The sequence below is a fragment of the Thalassophryne amazonica genome, chromosome 2, assembly GCF_902500255.1.
Source record: "Thalassophryne amazonica chromosome 2, fThaAma1.1, whole genome shotgun sequence".
Lineage (NCBI taxonomy): Eukaryota > Metazoa > Chordata > Actinopteri > Batrachoidiformes > Batrachoididae > Thalassophryne > Thalassophryne amazonica.
The window spans coordinates 135,461,824-135,486,164 of NC_047104.1; the positions used below are offsets into that span (position 1 = coordinate 135,461,824).

The window sequence follows — 24,341 nt, forward strand, 5'->3', positions numbered from 1 at the left end:
GCCCCGGCAGAGTCCAACACCTACCGGGATCAAGTCTGATGTAATGCAAGCAAGTTTCCTGAACATTAGATTTCTCAAAATTAGCATATAAAAATTCAAAATGTGGTCTTTTCATAACATATTAATGAAGAAAAAAAAATTCTTAACCATATTTTTACAAACACAATAATGTGATTTAGATTTTTGCACAGTACAGTCATTTTATAGTTGTTTCCCAATGAGCCTAGATGATTAAATTTGAGAGATCTGAGGCTTTTCTGCATGTGCACATTTTCAAGTTTTCACATCTATAAAGGGGAAATTGCATGCAGGTGTGCGCATTTTTGTAGATTTGGTTATTTTTGGCAAATGCTGTTGTCTGCTTTTACGAGGAGGCGAACATTAATATCAGATTCCATGGGGCTTTACAAATGAGGCCTCTTGTCAGTCAGCATAACCTCATACTAGCGCACATATCAGTACCCAAAAATCTCAGTTTTGACAACCAATGCTGAGGTGCGCAAGAGAATAATGCGCTCCCTCAACGACGCCCTGTCTCCTTCTCTTCAATTTCCCCCATTGTGGTGAAACCTCTTCTGCCTTTCACTCAGGGGAGTGGGCCAAAGCCAGAACACTTGAATTGTTTATATAGCGGGACTGTTGAGGAGATTCAGCAGACTTTAACCCATTCCCAATTCGTGCTGTGTTCTGGAACGCAGGGAGGAGCAGCCCTCAGTTCTCAGCTTCAGTGAGAGCAGCAGACAGGCGTTGTGATGGGCGAAGACTTGACATGATAATACGACTTCATCCCTTTATCCCTATAGACATTACACTGTTTTATCACATCTGGATAAAGAAGGACATTCTGTTATGATGACATCATCACTGCGGCTATGTTCCCTTTCAGACATGTATGTTACACCGTCAACAGAAACAGCTCAAGCCATTTTGGTGCCCTAGACGAGATTACCCTCCTCCCCAACAACCCTCCGCGCGCAAACATTAATGTACAACAACTGTATGACAAATGTTAAAGGTTCAATTTTTGATCAAACACACCAACACACACACAAACTAAAATAATATAAAGTAAGTCCCTTCGGCTGCTCCCTTGTTTTGTACTCGGGGTCACCACAGCAAATCCAAGGTGGATCTGCATGTTGAATTGGCACAGGTTTTACGCCGGATGCCCTTCCTGACACATCTCCACATTACATGGATAAATGTGGTAGGGGCGGAATTCGAACCGGGAACCTTCTGCACTGAAACCAAGTGCATTAACCACTTGGCCACCACCTCTACACACACTAAAATACTATAAATAACAATAACAATAATTAAATGAAATAACAGAGATAGAAACCAGAGTTACTGTTAAGGTTTTGTGCAAATATTTATAATGTCCCAACAGCTCCCACAATATGAATAATAAAAAGGTGCTTTGTTCAAATAATACAAAACATATATAGTGAACACAAAAAACTCCTTGGTCTCAAATACTGTATTTATAATATCAAAAGTTACTTGAATAATTTTACAAGTTTGAAGAAGAATCTGCAAAAGAGAGGAAAAAAAACTTGATGAGTTTCTGCAACTGTAGATACCAAAATTGTAAAATTATTCAGGTAACTTTTGATATTATGAATATTTAAGACAAAGGTGTGTTTTTGTATTCACCCTGCATATAAACAGAATACAAAGTTGAAGTGCCAATGTTGCCAACTGAACAGTCCCCAATACCCCCCCCCCCCCCCCACCCCCAGCCTTCACTGCACATACATCATTTCGGAGCATCAGCAGCGATTCACTGATTATCATCCCGTTTCTGCTTAAAGTTACACTCCAGCCATCATCATCAGATGTGACGCTTTTGTATGACAACCATTTCCACATAAATTCAGCATTATTTCATAATAAAAGAGCGATCAGAGCGCCACAGCAGCACGTCTGAGTCTGAGTCTCTGAGTCTGAGTCTCTGCACCCAAAGGGATCGATTTTTAAGGGGGGGTTCAGTCGGCGACACCAGTTTAACTCAAAGTCAACCCCAGTGTTTATGACACCTTCATGACTGTGTCATGTAACAGTTATTACAGTGTCATGTCACTATTATGACGACACCTTCAAGTAAAGTGTTACCAAAAATAATACACTTTAGGCTTCTGGAATTTAGTATATAAAGCTCCTGGGTTTTAGGCAAAATTACTTTATTCTTAAATGTTACAAATAATAAGTCAATAATAATAATACTTTTTCATTATTACTGTTAAATATCTTATTTTTTCAAAGTATTAGAATTAGTTTAGTTTTAGTACAGGCCTAGTATTAGTATTAGGCCTGTAGAGTGTGTGTGCAGCTGAAGAGAAAGCGTTCTCTGTCTGTTCTTATCAACTCTGTGCTCTCAAACAGTGACACAAATGATCTTAAATAGACTTATTGCATATTTAAAGTTTGTGTATTAAAAAAACACACACAGTGCTGTGTGTCGACCCCTGGGAGAGAAAGGATGCACACTTTTTTTTTAAGTGAATCACCTGACTAACAAAAAAAAAAGAAAAAAAAACTTTTTAGGATGGATTCTTATCAGATTTGATCCGAGCTTTCATCTGTTCATCTAAAGGGTGAACAGTGGATTTGTTAGAGAGGTCGTGGGGGGACACGTGCCGTGGGGCCTTCTGGAAATCAGCTGCTAATAAATGCTTTCCTACTCATCAAATCAAATCAAATCAATTTCATTTATATAGCGCCAAATCACAACAAACAGTTGCCCCAAGGTGCTTTATATTGTAAGGCAAGGCCATACAATAATTACAGAAAACCCCCAACGGTCAAAACGACCCCCTGTGAGCAAGCACTTGGCGACTGTTGTGAAAGTGTAGTGACACGTACCCACAACAGGGGGCGCAAATGAACGGTCAATAGATGAGCCAAAAGGTAACAATTTAATGTTGTGAAACGTGCACAACGAACATACAGACAATCTCAGAATATAATTACAGTCAAATTACAAAGGTGACGTGTGGGCAGGCTCGAGGATAGAAGACGTCTGTCCTGAGAAGAGCCGGAACCACACGATTTCCACCCCCACAGAACCTGGTGAATACTGGAGCCGCCAAGTCCCGAATTCCCAGGTGATCACCGTCCCCGACTGTCGGATCTGGTACTGCTGGCGTAGAACAAAGACAGTCAAGTGTGGGTGTGTGTACACCCAGTAACAACAGCGGTGGGAATGCCACCTCCACCTCTCACTCAATACTTGCAGCGCGTCCTCAGAGGAAAAAGAGTGCCGTATTGCACAGCGTCCACAAAAGGACCGGAACTCCTGCAAACACTCACAATAAACAGATTCTCAATATTTCCACAAAGGCTGAGGATATTACCTCCAATGAAGTATGATATCTCGGCGATGAGGTGGAGATGACGTCTGGTCTTTATGGAGTGCGATGATGAAGAATGTGTGACAGCTGTCAGGAATTAATGAGTGACAGCTGTCACTCCCGGCTGTGTCCGTGGCGGCAGCGCCCTCTCGTGCCTGAAGCCCGCACTTCAGGCAGGGCGCCCTTTGGTGGTGGGCCAGCAGTACATCCTCTTCTGGCGGCCCACACAACAGGCAACAGTGGGAAGGAAAAACTCCTTTTTAACAGGAAGAAACCTCCAGCAGAACCAGGCTCAGGGAGGGGCAGTCTTCTGCTGGGACTGGTTGGGGCTGAGGGGAGAGAATCAGGAAAAAGACATGCTGTGGAAGAGAGCAGAGATCAATCACTAATGATTAAATGCAGAGTGGTGCATACAGAGCAAAAAGAGAAAGAAACACTCAGTGCATCATGGGAACCCCCAGCAGTCTAAGTCTATAGCAGCATAACTAAGGGATGGTTCAGGGTCACCTGATCCAGCCCTAACTATAAGCTTTAGCAAAAAGGAAAGTTTTAAGCCTAATCTTAAAAGTAGAGAGGGTGTCTGTCTCCCTGATCCGAATTGGGAGCTGGTTCCACAGGAGAGGAGCCTGAAAGCTGAAGGCTCTGCCTCCCATTCTACTCTTAAAAACCCTAGGAACTACAAGTAAGCCTGCAGTCTGAGAGCGAAGCGCTCTATTGGGGTGATATGGTACTATGAGGTCCCTAAGATAAGATGGGACTTGATTATTCAAAACCTTATAAGTAAGAAGAAGAATTTTAAATTCTATTCTGGAATTAACAGGAAGCCAATGAAGAGAGGCCAATATGGGTGAGATATGCTCTCTCCTTCTAGTCCCTGTCAGTACTCTAGCTGCAGCATTTTTAATTAACTGAAGGTTTTTCAGGGAACTTTTAGGACAGCCTGATAATAATGAATTACAATAGTCCAGCCTAGAGGAAATAAATGCATGAATTAGTTTTTCAGCATCACTCTGAGACAAGACCTTTCTAATTTTAGAGATATTGCACAAATGCAAAAAAGCAGTCCTACATATTTGATTAATATGCGCATTGAAGGACATATCCTAATCAAAAATGACTCCAAGATTTCTCACAGTACTGCTAGAGGTCAGGGTAATGCCATCCAGAGTAAGGATCTGGTTAGACACCATGTTTCTAAGATTTGTGGGGCCAAGTACAATAACTTTAGTTTATCTGAATTTAAAAGCAGGAAATTAGAGGTCATCCATGTCTTTATGTCTGTAAGACATTCCTGCAGTTTAACTAATTGGTGTGTGTCCTCTGGCTTCATGGATAGATAAAGCTGGGTATCATCTGCGTAACAATGAAAATTTAAGCAATGCCGTCTAATAATACTGCCTAAGGGAAGCATGTAGAAAGTGAATAAAATTGGTCCTAGCACAGAACCTTGTGGAACTCCATAATTAACCTTAGTCTGTGAAGACGACTCCCCATTTACATGAACAAATTGTAATCTATTAGATAAATATGATTCAAACCACTGTAGCGCAGTGCCTTTAATACCTATGGCATGCTCTAATCTCTGTAATAAAATTTTATGGTCAACAGTGTCAAAAGCAGCACTGAGGTCTAACAGGACAAGCACAGAGATGAGTCCACTGTCTGAGGCCATAAGAAGATTATTTGTAACCTTCACTAATGCTGTTTCTGTACTATGATGGATTCTAAAACCTGACTGAAACTCTTCAAATAGACCATTCCTCTGCAGATGATCAGTTAGCTGTTTTACAACTACCCTTTCAAGAATTTTTGAGAGAAAAGGAAGGTTGGAGATTGGCCTATAATTAGCTAAGATAGCTGGGTCAAGTGATGGCTTTTTAAGTAATGGTTTAATACTCATGTTAAATGAGAACCTCTTCTTCTTCAGTGCAGCTTTTTTTGGAAAAGCTTCACACACACAGTGCTGTTTTTCACAGGCTGCGGTCACAATGTGTGTGTACTGTCAGGAAAGCTCCAAAACTGAGTGAAACAAACAAAAATTAATGGTTTGACCACTTTAGAAAGAAAAATTGGACTTGTCCGATTTGGGCAAGTTAATGAATCTGTACTGTTCGATCATATTTTTTACATGTCGTGGACAATCGGAGCAGCGTTAATGTCGAGGGCTATATTGTTTTTTTTTTGTTGGTTTTTTTAGGGCTTGCAGCAGCACCCCTCCAGCCTATATGGCCTATGCAAAGAGCCGGCTCTGGCCATCAATTTGATTTTCAAATATCAACTTATAAAAGGTCACGAGAAGCTTTTTTTCTGTAAAAATCAAACTGACATTGATATTAAGTCTGACATTTCTGTCAAAATTCATTTTTTCCAAGCTTTATAAATTTTGTACATACGTCGTATGTAACACTTTTAATTTTTTGCATCTGTGAGTCTATCAGAGCTACATTATTGAAAGCAACAGATAGACACTTGGATTGTGTCTTTCTGAGACATTCACACTGTACGATGTGTGTATTTAAAACTACTTTGAACCCTGCAGCCAACAAATTACTGCATATCTGTGAAATATATCTTATAAAAAAACAACATTAATTAATGCAGACATTTAATTCAACATGGAATACCTGTCACAAAAACAAAAACACGCACAACCACAACAAAATGAGGTCTACAGTACTTTTCACTTTTCCATGTGGATTTCAGTCACTGAGGACAAATACTTTTTATCCTGCAGGCTGCATGGTTAATGAGTGTCCATTCTCACCTTAAACTGTCTGTCCCAACTCCTCGGAGTTCTTACTACAAATTTTTAGCAAAGCAGTTCATGAAATGGCAGTTCTTAACAATAATAAAAAAAAGCATTTCACATGCATCAAGTGTGCATCCAGTCAGGTCAAACCACCCACAGTAAACTAAACAACTCATAAAATTCTATTTTACAACGATTCATAATGTACACAGCATTTTAATATGACTAAGAATTGGCTCTCCTCTGAAATGAGAGGACCGCTGAGGACGACATGAGAAAGCAGCTGAATGGAAACACAAGAGGCGGCCTGTACATTTTATGCAATTGGCTGCTTTGGCCAAAATTGCCAAATGGGAAATGTGGCGTTCTTATTAATGGCAAAGGTCCATGCATTGTTGAAGGACACTTTGAAGGACTCTTGGTGAAAAAGAGCCAAATGTTTTCAAGTCAAACTACAGTACGGTCATATTTAAGGATGCCTGGGACACTGTATTTCTTATGTCTGGCAATGAGTTTGTGTAAAACCCAAATCTCAGTCAATTGCTGATGTGCCACATGCAATCATTCATGACCACCTTATTCTGAACATTTACGCATCACACAACCCCCAAAATTTACATAACGACAGTTGGTTCTTATTAACCCTTCGGGGAAAAGGTTGAAGAGGGCAGACTGGAGAAGTTCCACTGAATTTTAACATTTAAAAAAAAATATATATATATATATATATTTATATATATATATATATTATATATATATATATATATATATATTTATATATATATATATATATATATATACACACTCAACAAAAATATAATGCAACACTTTTGGTTTTGCTCCCATTGTGTATGAGATGAACTCAAAGATCTAAAACTTTTTCCACATACACAATATCACCATTTCCCCTCAAATATTGTTCACAAACCAGTCTAAATCTGTGACAGTGAGCACTTCTCCTTTGCTGAGATAATCCATCCCACCTCACAGGTGTGCCATATCAAGATGCTGATTAGACATCATGATTAGTGCACAGGTGTGCCTTAAACTGTCCACAATAAAAGGCCACTCTGAAAGGTGCAGTTTATCACACAGCACAATGCCACAGATGTTGCAAGATTTGAGGGAGCGTGCAATTGGCATGCTGACAGCAGGAATGTCAACCAGAGCTGTTGCTCGTGTATTGAATGTTCATTCCTCTACCATAAGCCGTCTCCAAAGGCGTTCAGAGAATTTGGCAGCACATCCAACCAGCCTCACAACCGCAGCCCACGTGTAACCACACTAGCCCAGGACCTCCACATCCAGCATGTTCACCTCCAAGATCGTCTGAGACCAGCCACTCGGGACAGCTGCTGAAACAATCGGTTTGCATAACCAAAGAATTTCTGCACAAACTGTCAGAAACCGTCTCAGGGAAGCTCATCTGCATGCTCGTCGTCCTCATTGGGGTCTCGACCTGACTCCAGTTCGTCGTCGTAACCGACTTGAGTGGGCAAATGCTCACATTCGCTGGCATTTGGCACGTTGGAGAGGTGTTCTCTTCACGGATGAATCCCGGTTCACACTGTCCAGGGCAGATGAAAGACAGCATCTGTGGCGTCGTGTGGGTGAGCGGTTTTCTGATGTCAATGTTGTGGATCGAGTGGCCCATGGTGGCGGTGAGGTTATGGTATGGGCAGGCGTCTGTTATGGACGAAGAACACAGGTGCATTTTATTGATGGTATTTTGAATGCACAGAGATACCGTGACGAGATCCTGAGGCCCACTGTTGTGCCATACATCCAAGAACATCACCTCATGTTGCAGCAGGATAATGCACGGCCCCATGTTGCAAGGATCTGTACACAATTCTTGGAAGCTTAAAATGTCCCAGTTCTTGCATGGCCGGCATACTCACCGGACATGTCACCCATTGAGCATGTTTGGGATGCTCTGGACCGGCGTATACGACAGCGTGTACCAGTTCCTGCCAATATCCAGCAACTTCGCACAGCCATTGAAGAGGAGTGGACCAACATTCCACAGGCCACAATTGACAACCTGATCAACTCTATGTGAAGGAGATGTGTTGCACTGCATGAGGCAAATGGTGGTCACACCAGATACTGACTGGTATCCCCCCCAATAAAACAAAACTGCACCTTTCAGAGTGGCCTTTTATTGGGGCAGTCTAAGGCACACCTGTGCACTAATCATGGTGTCTAATCAGCATCTTGATATGGCACACCTATGAGGTAGGATGGATTATCTCAGCCAAGTAGAGAAGCTTGAATCTTCGACTGGACTGGGTTGCTTGACGCGAGGACGTTTCGCTTCAAATCGCAGAAGCTTCCTCAGCTAAAATTCTTGCTCTGGTGGTCTGACTTCTGTCTTGACTCTTGTAGAGAAGAATAATCAAGAAGTCACAAAAGCTGGAGTTTTAAACCTAACCAGATCCCTCCTACCGAGAGGCAGACTGCTATAGGCTGGTGACTAAACAATAGCTCTAATTAGCACCTATTGTGCTCTAGTTAGCACCCTCCTAATGACAGGGCAGCAGTCCCTCTCCTGATGGCTCCCTTGACGACTCTGCTGATGACGTGAATGACTCATTACCATGAACAAAAGACTGAAACTGCTTTGACCTGAGTACCCCATTGTAAACAGGGGATAAAGCGTGTCTCAGACCCCCTCCCCGGTTAAAGCTAGGTTTCAAACGTTTCACAAAGAATGCCTCCTTGACCCCTCTCTCAAACCATTTCTTCTCTCTGGCTAATATTTAACTTCCTTGTCCTCAAACGTGTGGTTAGTGTCTTTAAGGTGAGATGAACTGCAGACTGAGGTCCCACTGGCGCCCTCTCTGCGGTGCTGGTATAGCCTTTTGTGTAAAGGTTGCTTAGTCTCACCTATGTAGTGTTCGTTACAGTTTTCCTGACATCTGATAGAATACACTACATTGCTCTGTTTGTAACTAGGGATCCTGTCCTTAGGGTGAACTAATTTCTGTCTCAAGGTGTTAACAGGTTTAACGTAAACTGAGATTTTGTGCTGTCTGAAGATCTTCTGTAGTTTTTCCCCTACTCCTGCTAAATAAGGGAGAGACACTCCTCTTCTTCTTGTCTCCGTCTCCTGTCTATCTGGTCTCTTTGTCCTCTGGACTTCTGCACTTTGTTCCAGGGACCATCGTGCGTTCCCACATACGGTGAGGGCTTTCCGGACAAGTTGTTGTTCTTAGCCCTTCTTCTCTGCAGTTGTGGGCACCTGTAGGGCTCTGTGTTGAAGCGTCCCTGATCACCTCGAGCTTGTGTCAAGGGGGTGGTTTGAGCCAAAGAGTAGATATTGGTCAGTGTGAGTTGGTTTTCTGTAAACACCTGTCTGGAGCTGCCTGTTCTCTCCAATCGTAACATCACAGTCCAAGAAGGCTAAATGTTGGTTCTGGCATCCTCACGTGTGAACTTGATATGTGTCCACCGAGGTTGATGTGTTCGTCAAGTCCTCAACTTCCTGTTGCTTGATGTTAACCCTGTGTCATCAACATATCGGAACCAGTGACTGTTGAGATGCCGTGAAAGACGTCAAGGCTGTCCTTCTCCACTCGCTCCATGTACAGATTGGCCACAATGGGGGATACCGGAGACCCCATTGCACAGCCATGAAGCTGCCTGTAGTAATTCCCCCTAACAGGAATACGTGGTGTTAAGACAGATCTCCAGAGCTGGCAGATGTGGTCTGGTGTGAGTTTGGTCCTTTCAAGTAGAGACACATCCTCCAGGCAGTCTCTGCCCTCATAGCTGAGACAGCCTCAGCGGTGGGGATGCAGGTAAACACAAAGTCACATCAAAAGACATAATTGTTTCACCTGCCTCCAGCTGCAGGTCCTTGATCTTGTTCACAAAATCTTGTGTGTTCTCCACAGGTGTTCTGAGTTACCCACTAGAGGAGCCAAAATCCACTGAGGTGCTTGGCCACATTGTACGTGATGGAATCTGTGCTACATACAATAGGCCTGAGTGGCACGTCCTGTTTGTGGATTTTGGGCAGACAAAATTAGTGACAACAGGGAAAATTGGGTAAAGAATCTCTCCAACAGGGTTCTTACACAGACAGAAAAGGATGTGCTCGCTAAAGGACTAAATTTCTCAGTGACCCCTAAACTATACCCGACAGTAGATTACATCACTGCAGTAGAGTCAGCCGTTAAACATAACAGTTTGTCAGAGTCAGAAGCTGGGGACCTCCGACTAAGAGTCACAGCAGTGCTGAACAGTGCTAAGCTTCCTCCGTCCAACATCACAGGAGAAGAATGGAAAGCTTTGTCACACTGCAAAAGGACCAAAGCATCCTTATCCTGCCAGCGGATAAAGGCAGATGCACGGTGGTCCTGAACACATCTGACTACGAGGCCAAGATCAACAACTTGCTCAGTGACTCCAATACATACGAACGTCTGAAGAGCGACCCCACGAGCGGCTATAAGAAGAAAATCATTAGCTACCTCCAAAACCTGGGAAAAAGAGGGACTCATCGACAGGCAAACATACTACAGACTGTACCCTGGGGACACTAGCCTCCGTGCATCTATGGACTGCCCAAAATCCACAAGCAGACGTGCCACTCAGGCCTATTGTATGTACACAGATTCCATCACTTACAATGTGGCCAAGCACCTCAGTGGATTTTGGCTCCTCTAGTGGGTAACTCAGAACACCATGTGGAGAACACACAAGATTTTGTGAACAGGATCAAGGACCTGCAGACTGGGAGCAGGATGAAACAATTTGTCTTTTGATGTGACTTCGTTTGCTTCACCTGCATCCCCTACCACTGAGGCTGTCTCAGCTGTGAGGCGAGACTGCTGAGGATGTGTCTCTACTTGAAAGGGACCAAACTCACACCAGACCATATCTGCCAGCTCTTGGAGATCTGTCTTAACATCACGTATTTCCTGTTTAGGGGGGAATTACTACAGGCAGCTTCAGGCTGTGCAATGGGGTCTCCGGGTAATCCCCCCTTGTGGCCAATCTGTACATGGAGCGAGTGGGAAGACAGCCTTGGACGGTCTTTCACGGGCATCGCTCCCAAGTCAACTGGTTCAGATATGTTGATGACACATGGGTTAAAATCAAGCAACAGGAAGTTGAGGACTTTACAGAACACATCAACTCGGTGGACGCCAATATCAAGTTCAAACGTGAGGATGCCAGAAACAACCATTTAGCCCTTCTTGGACTGTGATGTTACGATTGGGAGAAACAGGCAGCTCCAGACAGGGGTTTACAGAAAACCAACTCACACTGACCAATATCTGCTTTTGGCTCAACCACCCCCTTGACACAAGCTCGAGGTGATCAGGACACTTCAACACAGAGCCCTACAGGTGCCCCAACTGCAGAGGGAAGGGCTAAGACACACAACTTGTCTGAGAAAGCCCTCACAGTATGTGGGGTACCCACGATGGTCCCTTGGACAAAGTGCAGAGTCCCAGAGAACAAAGAGACCAGATAGACAGGAGACGATGACAAGAAGAAGAGGAGTGTCTCTGCCTTATTTAGCAGAGTAGGGGAAAAAACTACAGAGATGCTTCAGACAGCACAAAATCCCAGTTTACTTTAAACCTGTTAACAACCTTGAGACAGAAATTAGTTCACCCTAAGGACAGGATCCGTAGTTACAAACAGAGCAATGTAGTGTATCATATCATAGGTCAAGGAGAAACTGTAACGAACACTACATAGGTGAGACTAAGCAACTTTACACAAAGGCTATACCAGCACCGAGAGAGGGCACCAGTGGACCTCAGTCTGCAGTTCATCTCCACCTTAAAGACCACTAACCACACGTTTGAGGACAAGGAAGTTAAAATATTAGCTAGAGAGAAGAAATGGTTTTGAGAGAGGGGTCCAGGAGGCATTCTTTGTGAAACGTTGAAACCTAGCCTTAACGGGGGAGGGGGTCTGAGACACGCTTTATCCCCTGTTTACAATGGGGTACTCAGGTCAAAGCAGTTTCAGTCTTTTGTTCATGGTAATGAGTCATTCACGTCATCAGCAGAGTCGTCAAGGGAGCCATCAGGAGAGGGACAGCTGCCCTGTCATTAGGAGGGTGCTAACTACAGCACAATAGGTGCTAATTAGAGCTATTGTTTAGTCACCAGCCTATAGCAGTCAGCCTCTCAGTAGGAGGGGTCTGGTTAGGTTTAAAACTCCAGCTTTTGTGACTTCTTGATTATTCTTCTCTACAAGAGTCAAGACAGAAGTCAGACCACCAGAGCAAGAATTTTAGCTGAGGAAGCTTCTGCGATTTGAAGTGAAACGTCCTCGCGTCAAGCAACCCAGTCCAGTCGAAGATTCAAGCTTCTCTACTATGGAAACGACCTGGACAACTGAGAGCCTACACAGAAACATCTCAGCAAAGGAGAAGTGCTCACTATCACAGATTTAGACTGGTTTGTGAACAATATTTGAGGGAAATGGTGATATTGTGTATGTGGAAAAAGTTTTAGATCTTTGAGTTCATCTCATACAAAATGGGAGCAAAACCAAAAGTGTTGCATTTATATTTTTGTTGAGTGTATATATATATTCTCCAAATAAAAGCAACAAATATCAAGAAATAATGTTTTTGTGCCTTCAAAGGAGCACATTTTCTGTCAGTACAAGATTAATAATCAAAGGCAGCCATATTTTTTGTTGTTGGTTGTTTACCCATGACCTCATTGGGGGTTGCCTTAATGTTTCCCTACATAGGGAACAGTTTGGGCTTTACTTGAATACAGTGTTATCTACAAAACTCAAACCTAATACTGTGTTCTTTCACTTCCATTATGACACAGTATCATGTAGTGACGGGAGTCAACTCCCTAGTCAGAAATGGATATTACTTGATGTGATCTGTAGATTTGAGATTTGCTGTCTGTCTGTCTGTCAGATATTGACGAGTGCTCCCAGTCTCCTGACATCTGTACCTTTGGAACCTGCTCCAACACTGAGGGAAGCTTCACCTGCTTGTGTCCTGAAGGGTTCCAGCTCTCCACCTCTGGACGCAGATGTTTAGGTAATCATGTTCATGTCCTTAATGTTGTGGAAACATAAATTTGTTTACACAGTCAGGTTGTGTAGACTTGCCTCTGTTGTGCGGGTCCCCACAAAATAATTATTAATTTTTACCCAAGGCCATCAAATATGGCTACTGCGTATTGTGAAGGCTTTTTGTCATCCGTCTGTCCGTCTGTCTGTGCTCAGCATAAGTTCAGTCCTATTACTGTCGGGGTCTTCAAGTTGACAGGGAACATTCTTGGGACACAGACCTTGGACAAGTTCAAAGATGTTAACCTTGATCTATTTTAAGAAGTTAAAAAGTCACAATCTGTTTAATTCTGTTCTGTTTTGTTTTTGAGTTGCGGGGGTGACATCTAATCAGAGTAGAGCTGCACTGTGATGTCAGTGGCTGGTTTCTCCAAAATCGTTTTGTTTTGTGTGTTTATATACGTATTTCTAAAAGATAGTGAGAAATAAACACTCCAAAAACTGAAAATTCTGATTTGGAACCTAATAACACCTCTGAACTTATTTACAAGACATTTTACGAACATTAGCATGGTGACATCACAGGCTGGTAGCTAGCTGCAAAACCCAGTTTCAGTTGTGGGTAAATATATCCTCTTTGTCATATATTATGTAAAAGCTAGCAAGAAATAAACACTTCTAAAACTGCAAACACTGTTTTTGTAACCTGATGACATCTCTGGAGTCATTTACAAGACATTTTGCAGACATTAGCGTCCATGCTAACTTCTGCTAGCTCAAAGCTAACTTCCTATGGAGTTAAATTTGTCTCATTAATACCTGCAAATGCACAGAGGGTGATCTACAAATATTCCTTGATTTGCACAACTTCCGCTCTTAAAACGTAAATATTGTTTATGATTGATTGATTGATAGAGGGGCTTAATTGAACATGTACAAATTGTTTGTAAGATAATAGGATCTTACAATTAATTAAACAACTGAAAACAACACAATGCTCATACAGCTGAGGGTATTTTAGCATTGCATTATATTAATGGTGATGAGGTTAGCTGAGGTCAGTAAATGGGGTCAGACATGCTTTTATGTAGCATTTTTTCATCTGCATTAGACACTCAAAGCACTTTACAATTATGCCTCACAATCACCTATTCACACAAACACACTCACACAGTGATATCAGGGTGCTACCATGCAAGGTGCTGTAATTTCTCACGGTTGTTTATGTAATTCACTGCCCCTTACAAATAACCAAATTGATATATTCCTAATTTGTAATTTATTGAAGGTCACATTGAAAACCAGGCCTGGGTCTTCACAGATGGCATCCCTCTTATGAAAGACCACACACATAACTTGCACAACATTTTTATACAATGTGGACATTACAGTGGGTGTGGTTTAGTCTATATGTTATTGGCTCTCATAGATAGGGGGAGCCCTCCCTGTATCTGAACTTGCACGTGTGATGGAAGTGAAACTTAACTCTTATGTTTAAACTTTAAACCAGATTCCAATCAAAAAACAAAGGCAAATACTTGATCACTAACATAAAATAATAATTGGCACAGATATTATCTAACAGCACTCACTACACACTGGGAGCAACTTGGGAATTAAGGATCTATGGCCTTTAGCGATATTCCAGTCAGGCTGGGGTTTTGAACCAAGGATTCTCTGGTCTCAAGCCCAACGCCTATCCACTAGACCATCACCTCCCCATGGACTTAAAGAGAGTCAAACTAATGTGTCCTAAAGTGATTCTTTTTTAAAGTACATTTTATGTACGTATGAGAATAAGAAGAAAAAAACTAGAAGCTTCACTGTAGAAATCTGTTATGCTTCCAAGTTAAAAGCACAAAAAGAAAATGGTGGTGAATCAATGAATGTGTTTCCGAGCTGACACTAAGCAGCAGCCTGTGGTGTTCCACTTTTCGTGTTGGTCAGCAGAGCCCGGGTGGCTCCGAACACATCACTTTTCCATTTTCCTCATTTGTGTGTGTTTTGGGGTTGGGTGGGGGAACCTCTTTTAAGGAGTTCCCCCTCCTAACACTGAAGTGGTGACATCATCAGGTCATTGAGGGCACTTAGAGTTTTCAGCATTTCACTTTGCGTTAGTAGCGCTGGGCTGAGGGTTCAGGGTAAACACGAGGAGCAGGGTGGAGCTGGAGCAGCATGGGCTAGAAAGGAGATCAAGGCTTTTTGAGAAGGACAAACTTTGTCCCACAGAGCAAGAAACCATCATGAGATTACATTACGTGCCCATAGAAATTTTAATACCTCTGCCAGTCAGGTCATATCCCTGACTGCCACACACCCATCCCACCTACCCCCATGATACTGGTTAGTTGGTTTATCACCAAGATTACTCCAAAATAAATAATACATATGATGATAATAATACTAAACTATGGAGTGATTTTGATTGAAGTGCTTAGAGGGGTGGGACATTGGCGAAGTAACAATCCGTTAAATTTTGTTTGTTGCAGATCTATATCTGCAAATGGATCCAGGAATTCAAAGTGTTGGAATATATTGGTTGGGGATGACATGTCTGTCACACCTTTGTGAAGGTATGCACTCAGTTGAGTGCCTCCCCAGACTCCCCCCTCCCCCGTGTCACCCCTCATTTCACAAAAAGCGGTACATTTTCACGCCGATATCACGAACTGCAGATTAATTTACTTTTCGTGATGCCATGACAAAACGGCGCGAGATATGGTTGAGTCGAAGTGCCGCTCACCGGGATAGGGGTGGGGATGAGGATCTGGGGAGGGGGATACTTCAACAGCTGAACAATCATTTAACCCCAATCAATATTCCAATCCTTGAAAGTGTATGATTTCTTTTTACTTATGCCCCATGCATAATTTCATGAAAAATCGAGAAGGAGAACTTCTTTTATGGAAATGTCTCTGCATGCAGAGCTGCATCAAAATGTAGTGGGTTCTTGTTTGGCCACTTGTCCCGCCATCCACCAAGTAGACCAACAGGGCTTTGAGTAATTCTGACAAAGGTCAAACCAACCAGCAGAAATAGGTGAAAACCTTACCTCCTTGGTGGAGGTAACAACTACACTCTAAACAAAGACACTCAGCATGTTCCATCCAAATTTCCTGGTTCTGTAACCCTTCAAATTAATGCCCTGAGTACATTTCACCATGACTAACACAAGTAGTTAAAATTCAGGTGTTAATTCAGAGTTCCACCTGATAGAAATTACTAACAGCATTTTCATCTGATGAAGACGCTCAAAACATTTTACAATGTTGCCTCATTTTCACCCATTCACACTCAAACTGATGCCAAGATGCTGATCAGCGGCACACCAGGTGCACTTGGAGATCTCTTTCATAACAAGCCATTTTTTTCTTTATTCACTGTCCCCTGCTGGAGCTTCTGAAATATTTGGTGGGACACATAATTTTAATTTATTTAATTTAATATAAGGTCCAGCCCCTATCAAGGAGAGTGGTTCTGGAGCCGAGGCTGTGTGTGGAGGCGAGGCCCCCCAGATCTAACTGGTATCGCTCCACCTCCTGCACAAGCTTCAGCTCCTTCCCCCACAGCGAGGTGACGTTCCACACACCCAGAGTTAGCCCCTGCCTCCTGGGTCTGGTCGCCGAGGTCTTCGACTTTCACTGTCACCAATGGGACAGCGCAGCCAAACACCAGTGGGGTCCCCCTCCGGGTGGTGAGCCCATGGGGTGGAGATGGAAGGTCCACGTTGCCTTTTCAGGCTGTGCCCGACTGGGCTCCATGGCAAGCGTAGCCACCAGGCGCTCGCTGACAAGGCCCTCCATCCAGGCCTGGCTCCAGACAGGGGCCCCGGGATTCCTCCGGGGCACTGGTCACATTTCCTCTGCCTCATTTTGTCATGGTGTTCTTGTGAACCATTCTTAGTCTGGCCCCTCGCCTGACACCAATTTGCCATGGGAGACCGAACCAGGAGCACAAAGGCTCCAGACAACACAGCTCTCACGTTCATAGCGGCACACAAACCTCTCCACCACAATAAGGTGATGGTTTCCCGGAGAGGACCAAGATCACCAGGTGCTTCTAGTGAACTGTGAGGCACCTCAGGAGGGGAAAATGGGGACCATCCAAGCTGTCTACAGTAAGGATGGGACTCTGTTGACCTCAACTGAAGATGTAAGCTGAAAGGAACACTTGAGGAACTCCGCATCAGACCGGCGCACCTCTATAATAGGGCAGAGCTGGAAGCTGATGGAGGATTTTCATCAATTTCCCTGGTGGAAGTCACTGAGGTAGTCAAACAACTCTGCAGTGGCAAGGCCTGGGGGTTGATGAGATACGTCCAGAAATGCTGAAGGCTCTGGGTGTGGAGGGATTGTCTTGGATGAGATCTCTCTTCAACATTGCGATGAGGTCTTGGACAGTGCTTAAGGAGTGGCAAACTGAGGTGGTGTCCCCATATTTAAAAAGGGGACCAGAGAGTGTGTGCCAACTACAGGGACATCACACTACTCAGCCTCCCTGGTAAAGTCTACTCCAGGGTGCTGGAAACGATGGTTCGGCTGATAGTCGAACCTCTGATTGAAGAGGAGCAATGTGGGTTCCGTCCTGATCGTGGAACAACTGACCAGCTCTTCACTCTCACAAGGATCCTGGAGGGTGGCGGGGAGTATGCCCATCCAGTCTAAAAGTGTTTGTGGACTTGGAGAAGGCGTATGATCGGGTACCCCAGGAGATACTGTTGGGAGGTGCTGTGGGAGTATGGAATGAGGGGTCCCTTCTGAGCTGTGTTCAGGTGCTCGGCAGTAAGGTCGGACTTGTTTCTGGTGGAGGTTGGCCTCCCCCAGGCTGCGCCTTGTCACCAGTCCTGTTTGTGATATTCAGGGACAGAATATCAAGTCATAGTTGGGGGGAGGAGGGTTTCCAGTTTGGTGGGCTCAGGGCTTCATCACTACTTTTTGCAGATGATGTAGTCCTGTTGGCTTCATCGGCCTGTGACCTCCAACACTCACTGGACTGGTTTGCAGCCAAGTGCGAAGCGGCTGGGATGAGGATCAGCACCTCTAAATCTGAGGCCATGGTTCTCAGCAGGAAACCGATGGATAGCCTACTCCGGGTAGGGAAACGGTCTTGCCCCAAATAAGGAGTTCAAGTACCTTGGGGTCTTGTTCACGAGTGAGGGACAATGGAGCGTGAGATTGGCCGGAGAATCGGAGCAGCTCTACCGTACTGTTGTGGTGAAAAGGGAGCTGAGCCAAAAGGGGAAGCTTTCAATCTACTGGTCAGTCTTTGTTCCTACTCTCACCTATGGTCATGAGGGTAGGATCATGACCGAAAGAACTAGATTGTGGGTACAAGTGGCTGAAATGGGCCTCCTTAGGAGGGTGGCTGGTGTCTCCCTTTGAGATAGGGTGAGAAGCTCGGTCATCCATGGGGAGCTCGGAGTAGAGCTGCTGCTCCTTTGTGTTGAAAGGAGCCAGGTGATGGGTTCGGGCATCTGGTAAGGATGCCCCCTGGATGCCTCCCTAGGGAGGTGTTCCAGGCACGTCCATCTGGGAGGAGACCCCGGGGAAGACCCAGGACTAAGTGGAGAGATTATATCTCCACACTGGTCTAGGAATGCCTCGGGATCCCCCAGTCAAAGGAGGTCAATGTGGCCTGGGAAAGGGAAGTCTGGTGTCCCCTGCGGGAGTTGTTGCCATCGTGACCCGATCCCAAATAAGCGGTTGAAGATGAGTAATTTTATATAGCGCCAAATCACAACAAGGTGCCTCAAGGTGCTTCACACAGGCAAGGTCTAACCTTACCAACCCCTAGAGCAAGCACAGAGGTGACAGTGGAAAGGTTAAAATTCCCTCTGATGATATTGAGGAAGAAACCTCAAGCAGACCAGACTCAGAGGAGTGACCGCTGCTTATGCCATTTTAACAGTTACAAGGTTTTTATAAAGTTTATAAAGGTGAAGAAACAGCAAACTGGAAATCAAAACAGCACGACATAACGCATAACCTTATACTACATTATTTGGCTGCGTTTTAGGCTAATTCACAATCCTCATGAGCACTCACAGCATTCTGTTTTACATTTGTGATCCTCTTTCAGTGGCCTGTTTTCACTGTGACATTAAATTATATTTTCCCTGGTGATCACTGTCAAATGAAGCCAAATTAAATCCACTGCAATTCAATCAACACAATAAAACATGAAAGGTTGTGAGGATGCTTTATGTGCTGAAAACATGAATGTTACACTTAATTAGGTTTATTATCATAATGCTCCAGTGGTGGTGTGTATTTCCATAACCGCAGCCACACCGTGACTAGTCAACACCCTCGCAACCAACACATTTGTGTCATCACTGTCAGAAATGTGGTGGGTTTGTTGTTTACATCCTGTGTTGCTGTAAGTCAGCAGGAATGATCTACTTCAAAACATTTTTACCTCCACCAACGACGTTAGAGGAGGTTGTGTTTTCGCCCGTTTGTTCATCTGTTTGTTTGTTTTTGTTGGTGAACACCCTGGAGCCCACAATTTTTCATATATCATTATGAAATTTTTACTGAAGATTCACATCCTGATAGACAAGAAGTGATTCATTTTTTAAGGTCATAGGTCAAAGGTCAAAGTCAGGAAAAATCCTGGAAAAATCCCTGTTTAACATTGAACAAATTTTCAAAAATTCACACCTCTGTCACAAAAAGATCAAATTTCTTTCATGTTTGAGAATGCTATGTAGGATGGTATCCTTTATTGACTAACAAAATTTGATCCTGATCTGATCCAGATTACAGATTTTGTGACCATTTAAATTTAACATTGAATACCCCATTTAATGTATATTTTACATTATATCTTAATCAAACGTGCCCCAATCACTCTCATATTTGAATGTGAGGTGCAGATTGGCACGCACTCACTATCACCTGACAAAGTCTGATCCAGATCTGATCCAGATTACAGATTTTGTGGCCATTTAAATTTAACATTGAATACCCCATTTAATGTATACTTTACATTATATCTTAATCAGACATGCCCCAATCACACTCATATTTGAAAGTGAGGTGTAGACTGGCACTCACTATTGCCTGACAAAGTTTGATCCGGATCTGATCCGAACTGTGGATTTTGTAGACATTTAAATTTGTTATTGAAAACCCCATTTGGTGTACATTTTGCATTATATCTCAATCAAGTGCCTCAGTGACTCTCATTTTTCTGTTATAGGTTTACCTACACCACCAAAATTGGATGGAGTTGTCTTCCAGTTATCAGTCTGAAACAAAGTGCCAAAAAGCAATGACGAATTAAATTGCATAGACAACCGATGTTATGTGAAAATTATCTGAAAAATAATTCAGAAACTAAAGAAGTAAAAAAACAAACAAACCAAAAACCTGACAACACCACAAAAAAGCAAACTTTGATTCAAGTGCATGAACTAAATACATGCTCCTGACATTTGATCACATCTAATTTAGCTCATGAAAAGCCACTTCTAACAGGACTTTTCTAATTTTTTTCCAAAGTAAAATTTTGTGGAACTGGAAACTAGTGTTGGCGGAGGTTTGCGCTCTATGAGCGCAGTGCTCTAGTTTGCTCTAATTTTCTAGTCTTATATTCTAAATTGCCTCTACCCTTGAATTAAATGAAACACATTGACAGCTTATCTGACCTTATTAAGAAAGACCAATTTTTAAAAAATAAAACACAAATGGTTAAACACACATTTAACAAATGTATGTGTGCGTGCACATGGACAGCCGTGCACAGATCAGTGTAAGTCTGTTTCTCACAAAGGCTGACGAATGTGTTTCATGGAGGAAAGCAACATGAGAGCCTTTGACGAAGTCCTCGCAGCACCAGGTGTGCACGTGTGTCAGGTGTGTGTGTGTATGTGTGTGTGCATGCATGCAAGATCCGCGGCGGTCAGAAAGCTTATGTGTGTTGAGTTCAGTGAAGGCCGAGTGTGAGCAGGAAAGACCTGCCATATGCTTCACATTACAAATAAGATCTTCAGTCGGGAAGAAGAGCAGCCCCGGCAGCAGATCACCGACTGAAAAAAACACATCAAATGCCAAACCAAAAATGACAAGGAAAAGTAACAAAGCAGCACGGTGGCTCAGTGGTTAGCATTGTTGCCTCACAGCAAGAAGGTCATGGGTTCAATTCCCACCTGTGGCCTTTCTGTGTGGAGTTTGCATGTTCTCTCTGTGTTTGTGTGGGTTTACCCCCACATCCAAAGACATGCAGGTTAGGTGGACTGGAAACTTTATAACTGTCCAGGTCTCCCTTGCAAAAGAGATCTCGATCTCAGTGGGACTAACCTGGTTAAATAAAGGTTAAATTGTACTTGTATAACCTTCATTTTAGATTATTTTACGTAATTGCTTTTGAAAGGGGAAAGCTAAATTTGTTTAGAATTCATTTATGGCTTGTATTTTTCAACACAGGTCATATTATTATATGGCTGTGATGATACGCACACTCTGATTGGCTGTTTACCAGTTGGATATTTTCCCATATCGGACCGGTTACCGACGCTTATTGAGTGTTGTTAGAAGGAAAGGTCATGTAACACAGTGGTAAACATACCACTGTCCCAGCTTTTTTGAAATGTGTTGCAGGCATCCATTTCAAAATGAGCAAATATTTGCACAAAGACAATAAAGTTTATCAGTTTGAACATTAAATGTCTTGTCTTTGTGGCGTATTCAATTGAATATAGGTTGAAGAGGATTTGCAAATCATTGTATTCTGTTTTTATTTACATTTCACACAACGTCCCAACTTCATTGGAATTGGGGTTGCATTAAAACATCCTTAGTATTTGAGCCTCTGAGTGTTCCACTCATCTCTGACCGTTGTATTCTATGTAATAAATGCCACTTTAAATAAATTGTATATGATGACGGGGCACCATGGTGTGGCTGGCACTGCTGCCTCACAGTGAGAATGAGAAGGTCCAGGGTTTGAATCTGACCTGGTTCTTTCTGTGTGGAGTTTGCATGTTCTCTATGTGTTTGTGTTGGTTTCCTCCATATGCTCTGCCTTTTCCCATCTCCAAAGATACCCAGGTTAGGTGAACATGCTTAATGTGTGTTTAGCCATTTGTGTATTTTTAAAAATTGCCACATAGAAATTTGTAACAGTGTCATTTAATGAGGAATATAAACAACAAACAAATAGCTGGAGTAGGCAGTTCTGAAAAAGAACAAGTGAGGAGAGCCACCAAAACACCCATGAGAACTCTAAAGGATAGCCTTCTCTAGACTAATGTAGGGTTGATATCAACTGGAATATTGACATGAATGTGTGAAGGAATACAAAGCAGGTTGCTGGCAGGGGGACTGACAATGGAAATCAGCCAGTGGCTGCAAGTGTGTACATTTACATTTTTATTTGTATTTCCTTTGTCTTAGTCTTCCCTGCCTAGGACCCCGGCTAAGGGTCCTGGGCATGGAAGGAGGTAGGTTGGAGCCTATCCCAGTGGACACTGGGCGAAAGTTGGGGTACACTCTGGACAGATGCAGGGCTGCCACATATAAACTTTAACAACTACAGTCAATTTAACATTTCCTGTGGTTTGATTTCTTTGTATGTGTGGATTACTTGTGTTTTAACTGACATCTGGTGAAAATTTCATGTCAATAGGACCTTTAGAAATATAGTATTTACTGAGAAAAATGGTGATGTGTGTTAATACTTATTTTACCCGCGATATGATTCATTATTGAGTACATTATATCCGTGAATTGACATGAATATTATTTAGTGAAATCATGCTGTTGTGTACAGTTAAATTGTGTTTTTCTCACAATGACAGACTTTAGATAACCAAAATAATGATTATTATTTTCAAACGGAGGACCAAAATTTTTCTACTGTTCCCAGCTTAACAAACTTTCAGTGCGTCTCCCTCCCTCCATTTGCATACTTGAATAATATATTTGACCTCCAGACTAAACCAGTGAAGATGGTTTATCCATTTTTACCACACTAGTATGAAACACGGGGTACATAGTGATCAGCACGACTGCCTGTCTGTTGGTCCGTCCATTTTCGGTTGTTATCGTGATATCTCAAGAACCAGTTGACCAGTTTCATTCATATTTAGCAGAAGGGTGTACTTAGGTGATCCCCCAACAACAGTTGATTAACATGACTTTAGGCTTAATTTCAAGGTCACAGTGAGATATTCAACATATTGTCATTGCCACCCTTGTTAGCGCAATATCTCAAGAACCAGTTGACTAATTAATTTCATATTTAGCGTAAGGGTGTACTTGGGTGATCCCCCAACAACAGTTGATTACTGTGACTTTGGGGTCAGTTTCAAGGTCACAGTGAAATATTCAACATATTGTTGAATATGTCATCTCCTGATGACGCTTGTTTAAAGATGTGCTGAGTCAGTAACATGTTTCACATCACTTCCTTCTCCTCTTTTCCTTGTAGATGTCCGTGTGAACTTCTGCTACACCAAATTTGAAAACGGTCGCTGTTTTGCTCCAAACGTCATGAACACTACCAAGGATGACTGCTGCTGCAGTTTAATGCCAGGCCAAGGCTGGGGAGACCCCTGTGAAATCTGCCCCAGCAAGAGTGAGGGTGCGTTAACCACACGGATACTCATAGACATGCACCAAAAGACACATTTCTGAACATTTTTGGTCTAACCGCTTACTGTAATCATCAAATCTGTCATTTTGTGGTATTTATGACTTCTACATCTGATGGTTCCAGAGGCTTACCCTCTTCTCTGTGTCAATGAGGGATATCGGCGGGGGCCGGATGACCATCCAAAAGGTACTGTGGTCAGATCAGTCCTAACTCAGTTATATTTGGCCTTTGTCCCTCTTTTTTTATGTTTGTCTTATTCCTATCTGTGAATGGAGCAAGTTGGAAAGATATGTACAGATTAATATTTTTGGATAACTTACATCTCAATTTATTTTTTTCAATTTTAAATGATTTCTTCAACATATTTGAGACACTGCACCCCAGGGACAAGCAGATTTGGGGTTCATTAAAGATCACTTTAAGAAGCGGTTGTCACCAGAAATTGAACAAGAGAATGACCACGATAACCAGTCATTTTCCTCTAAGTGATTCAGAAATTTTCACACAGCCAAGACGAATGATTTGTCCTTTTACAAGAGTAGCACAGATAGTAGAAATTGTTTAAAAAGTGCTTTCCAACAGAAAGATAAAGCCATTTTTGTCACACTGGCCACATTAGTCTTTAGGGTCAT

General features: G+C 42.8%; 1 protein-coding gene across 1 annotated transcript in view; it reads left to right on the forward strand.

Moving 5' to 3' along the window:
• The window catches only part of fbn1 (fibrillin 1), a 269,481-nt gene that overhangs the window by 209,843 nt on the left and 35,297 nt on the right, over positions 1-24,341 (forward strand). Inside the window, exons 50-52 of the mRNA XM_034194183.1 lie at positions 13,013-13,138; positions 23,545-23,697; positions 23,833-23,895. Of these exons, the coding sequence (XP_034050074.1) occupies positions 13,013-13,138; positions 23,545-23,697; positions 23,833-23,895 (342 nt within the window). The remainder of the gene's footprint in view (positions 1-13,012; positions 13,139-23,544; positions 23,698-23,832; positions 23,896-24,341) is intronic.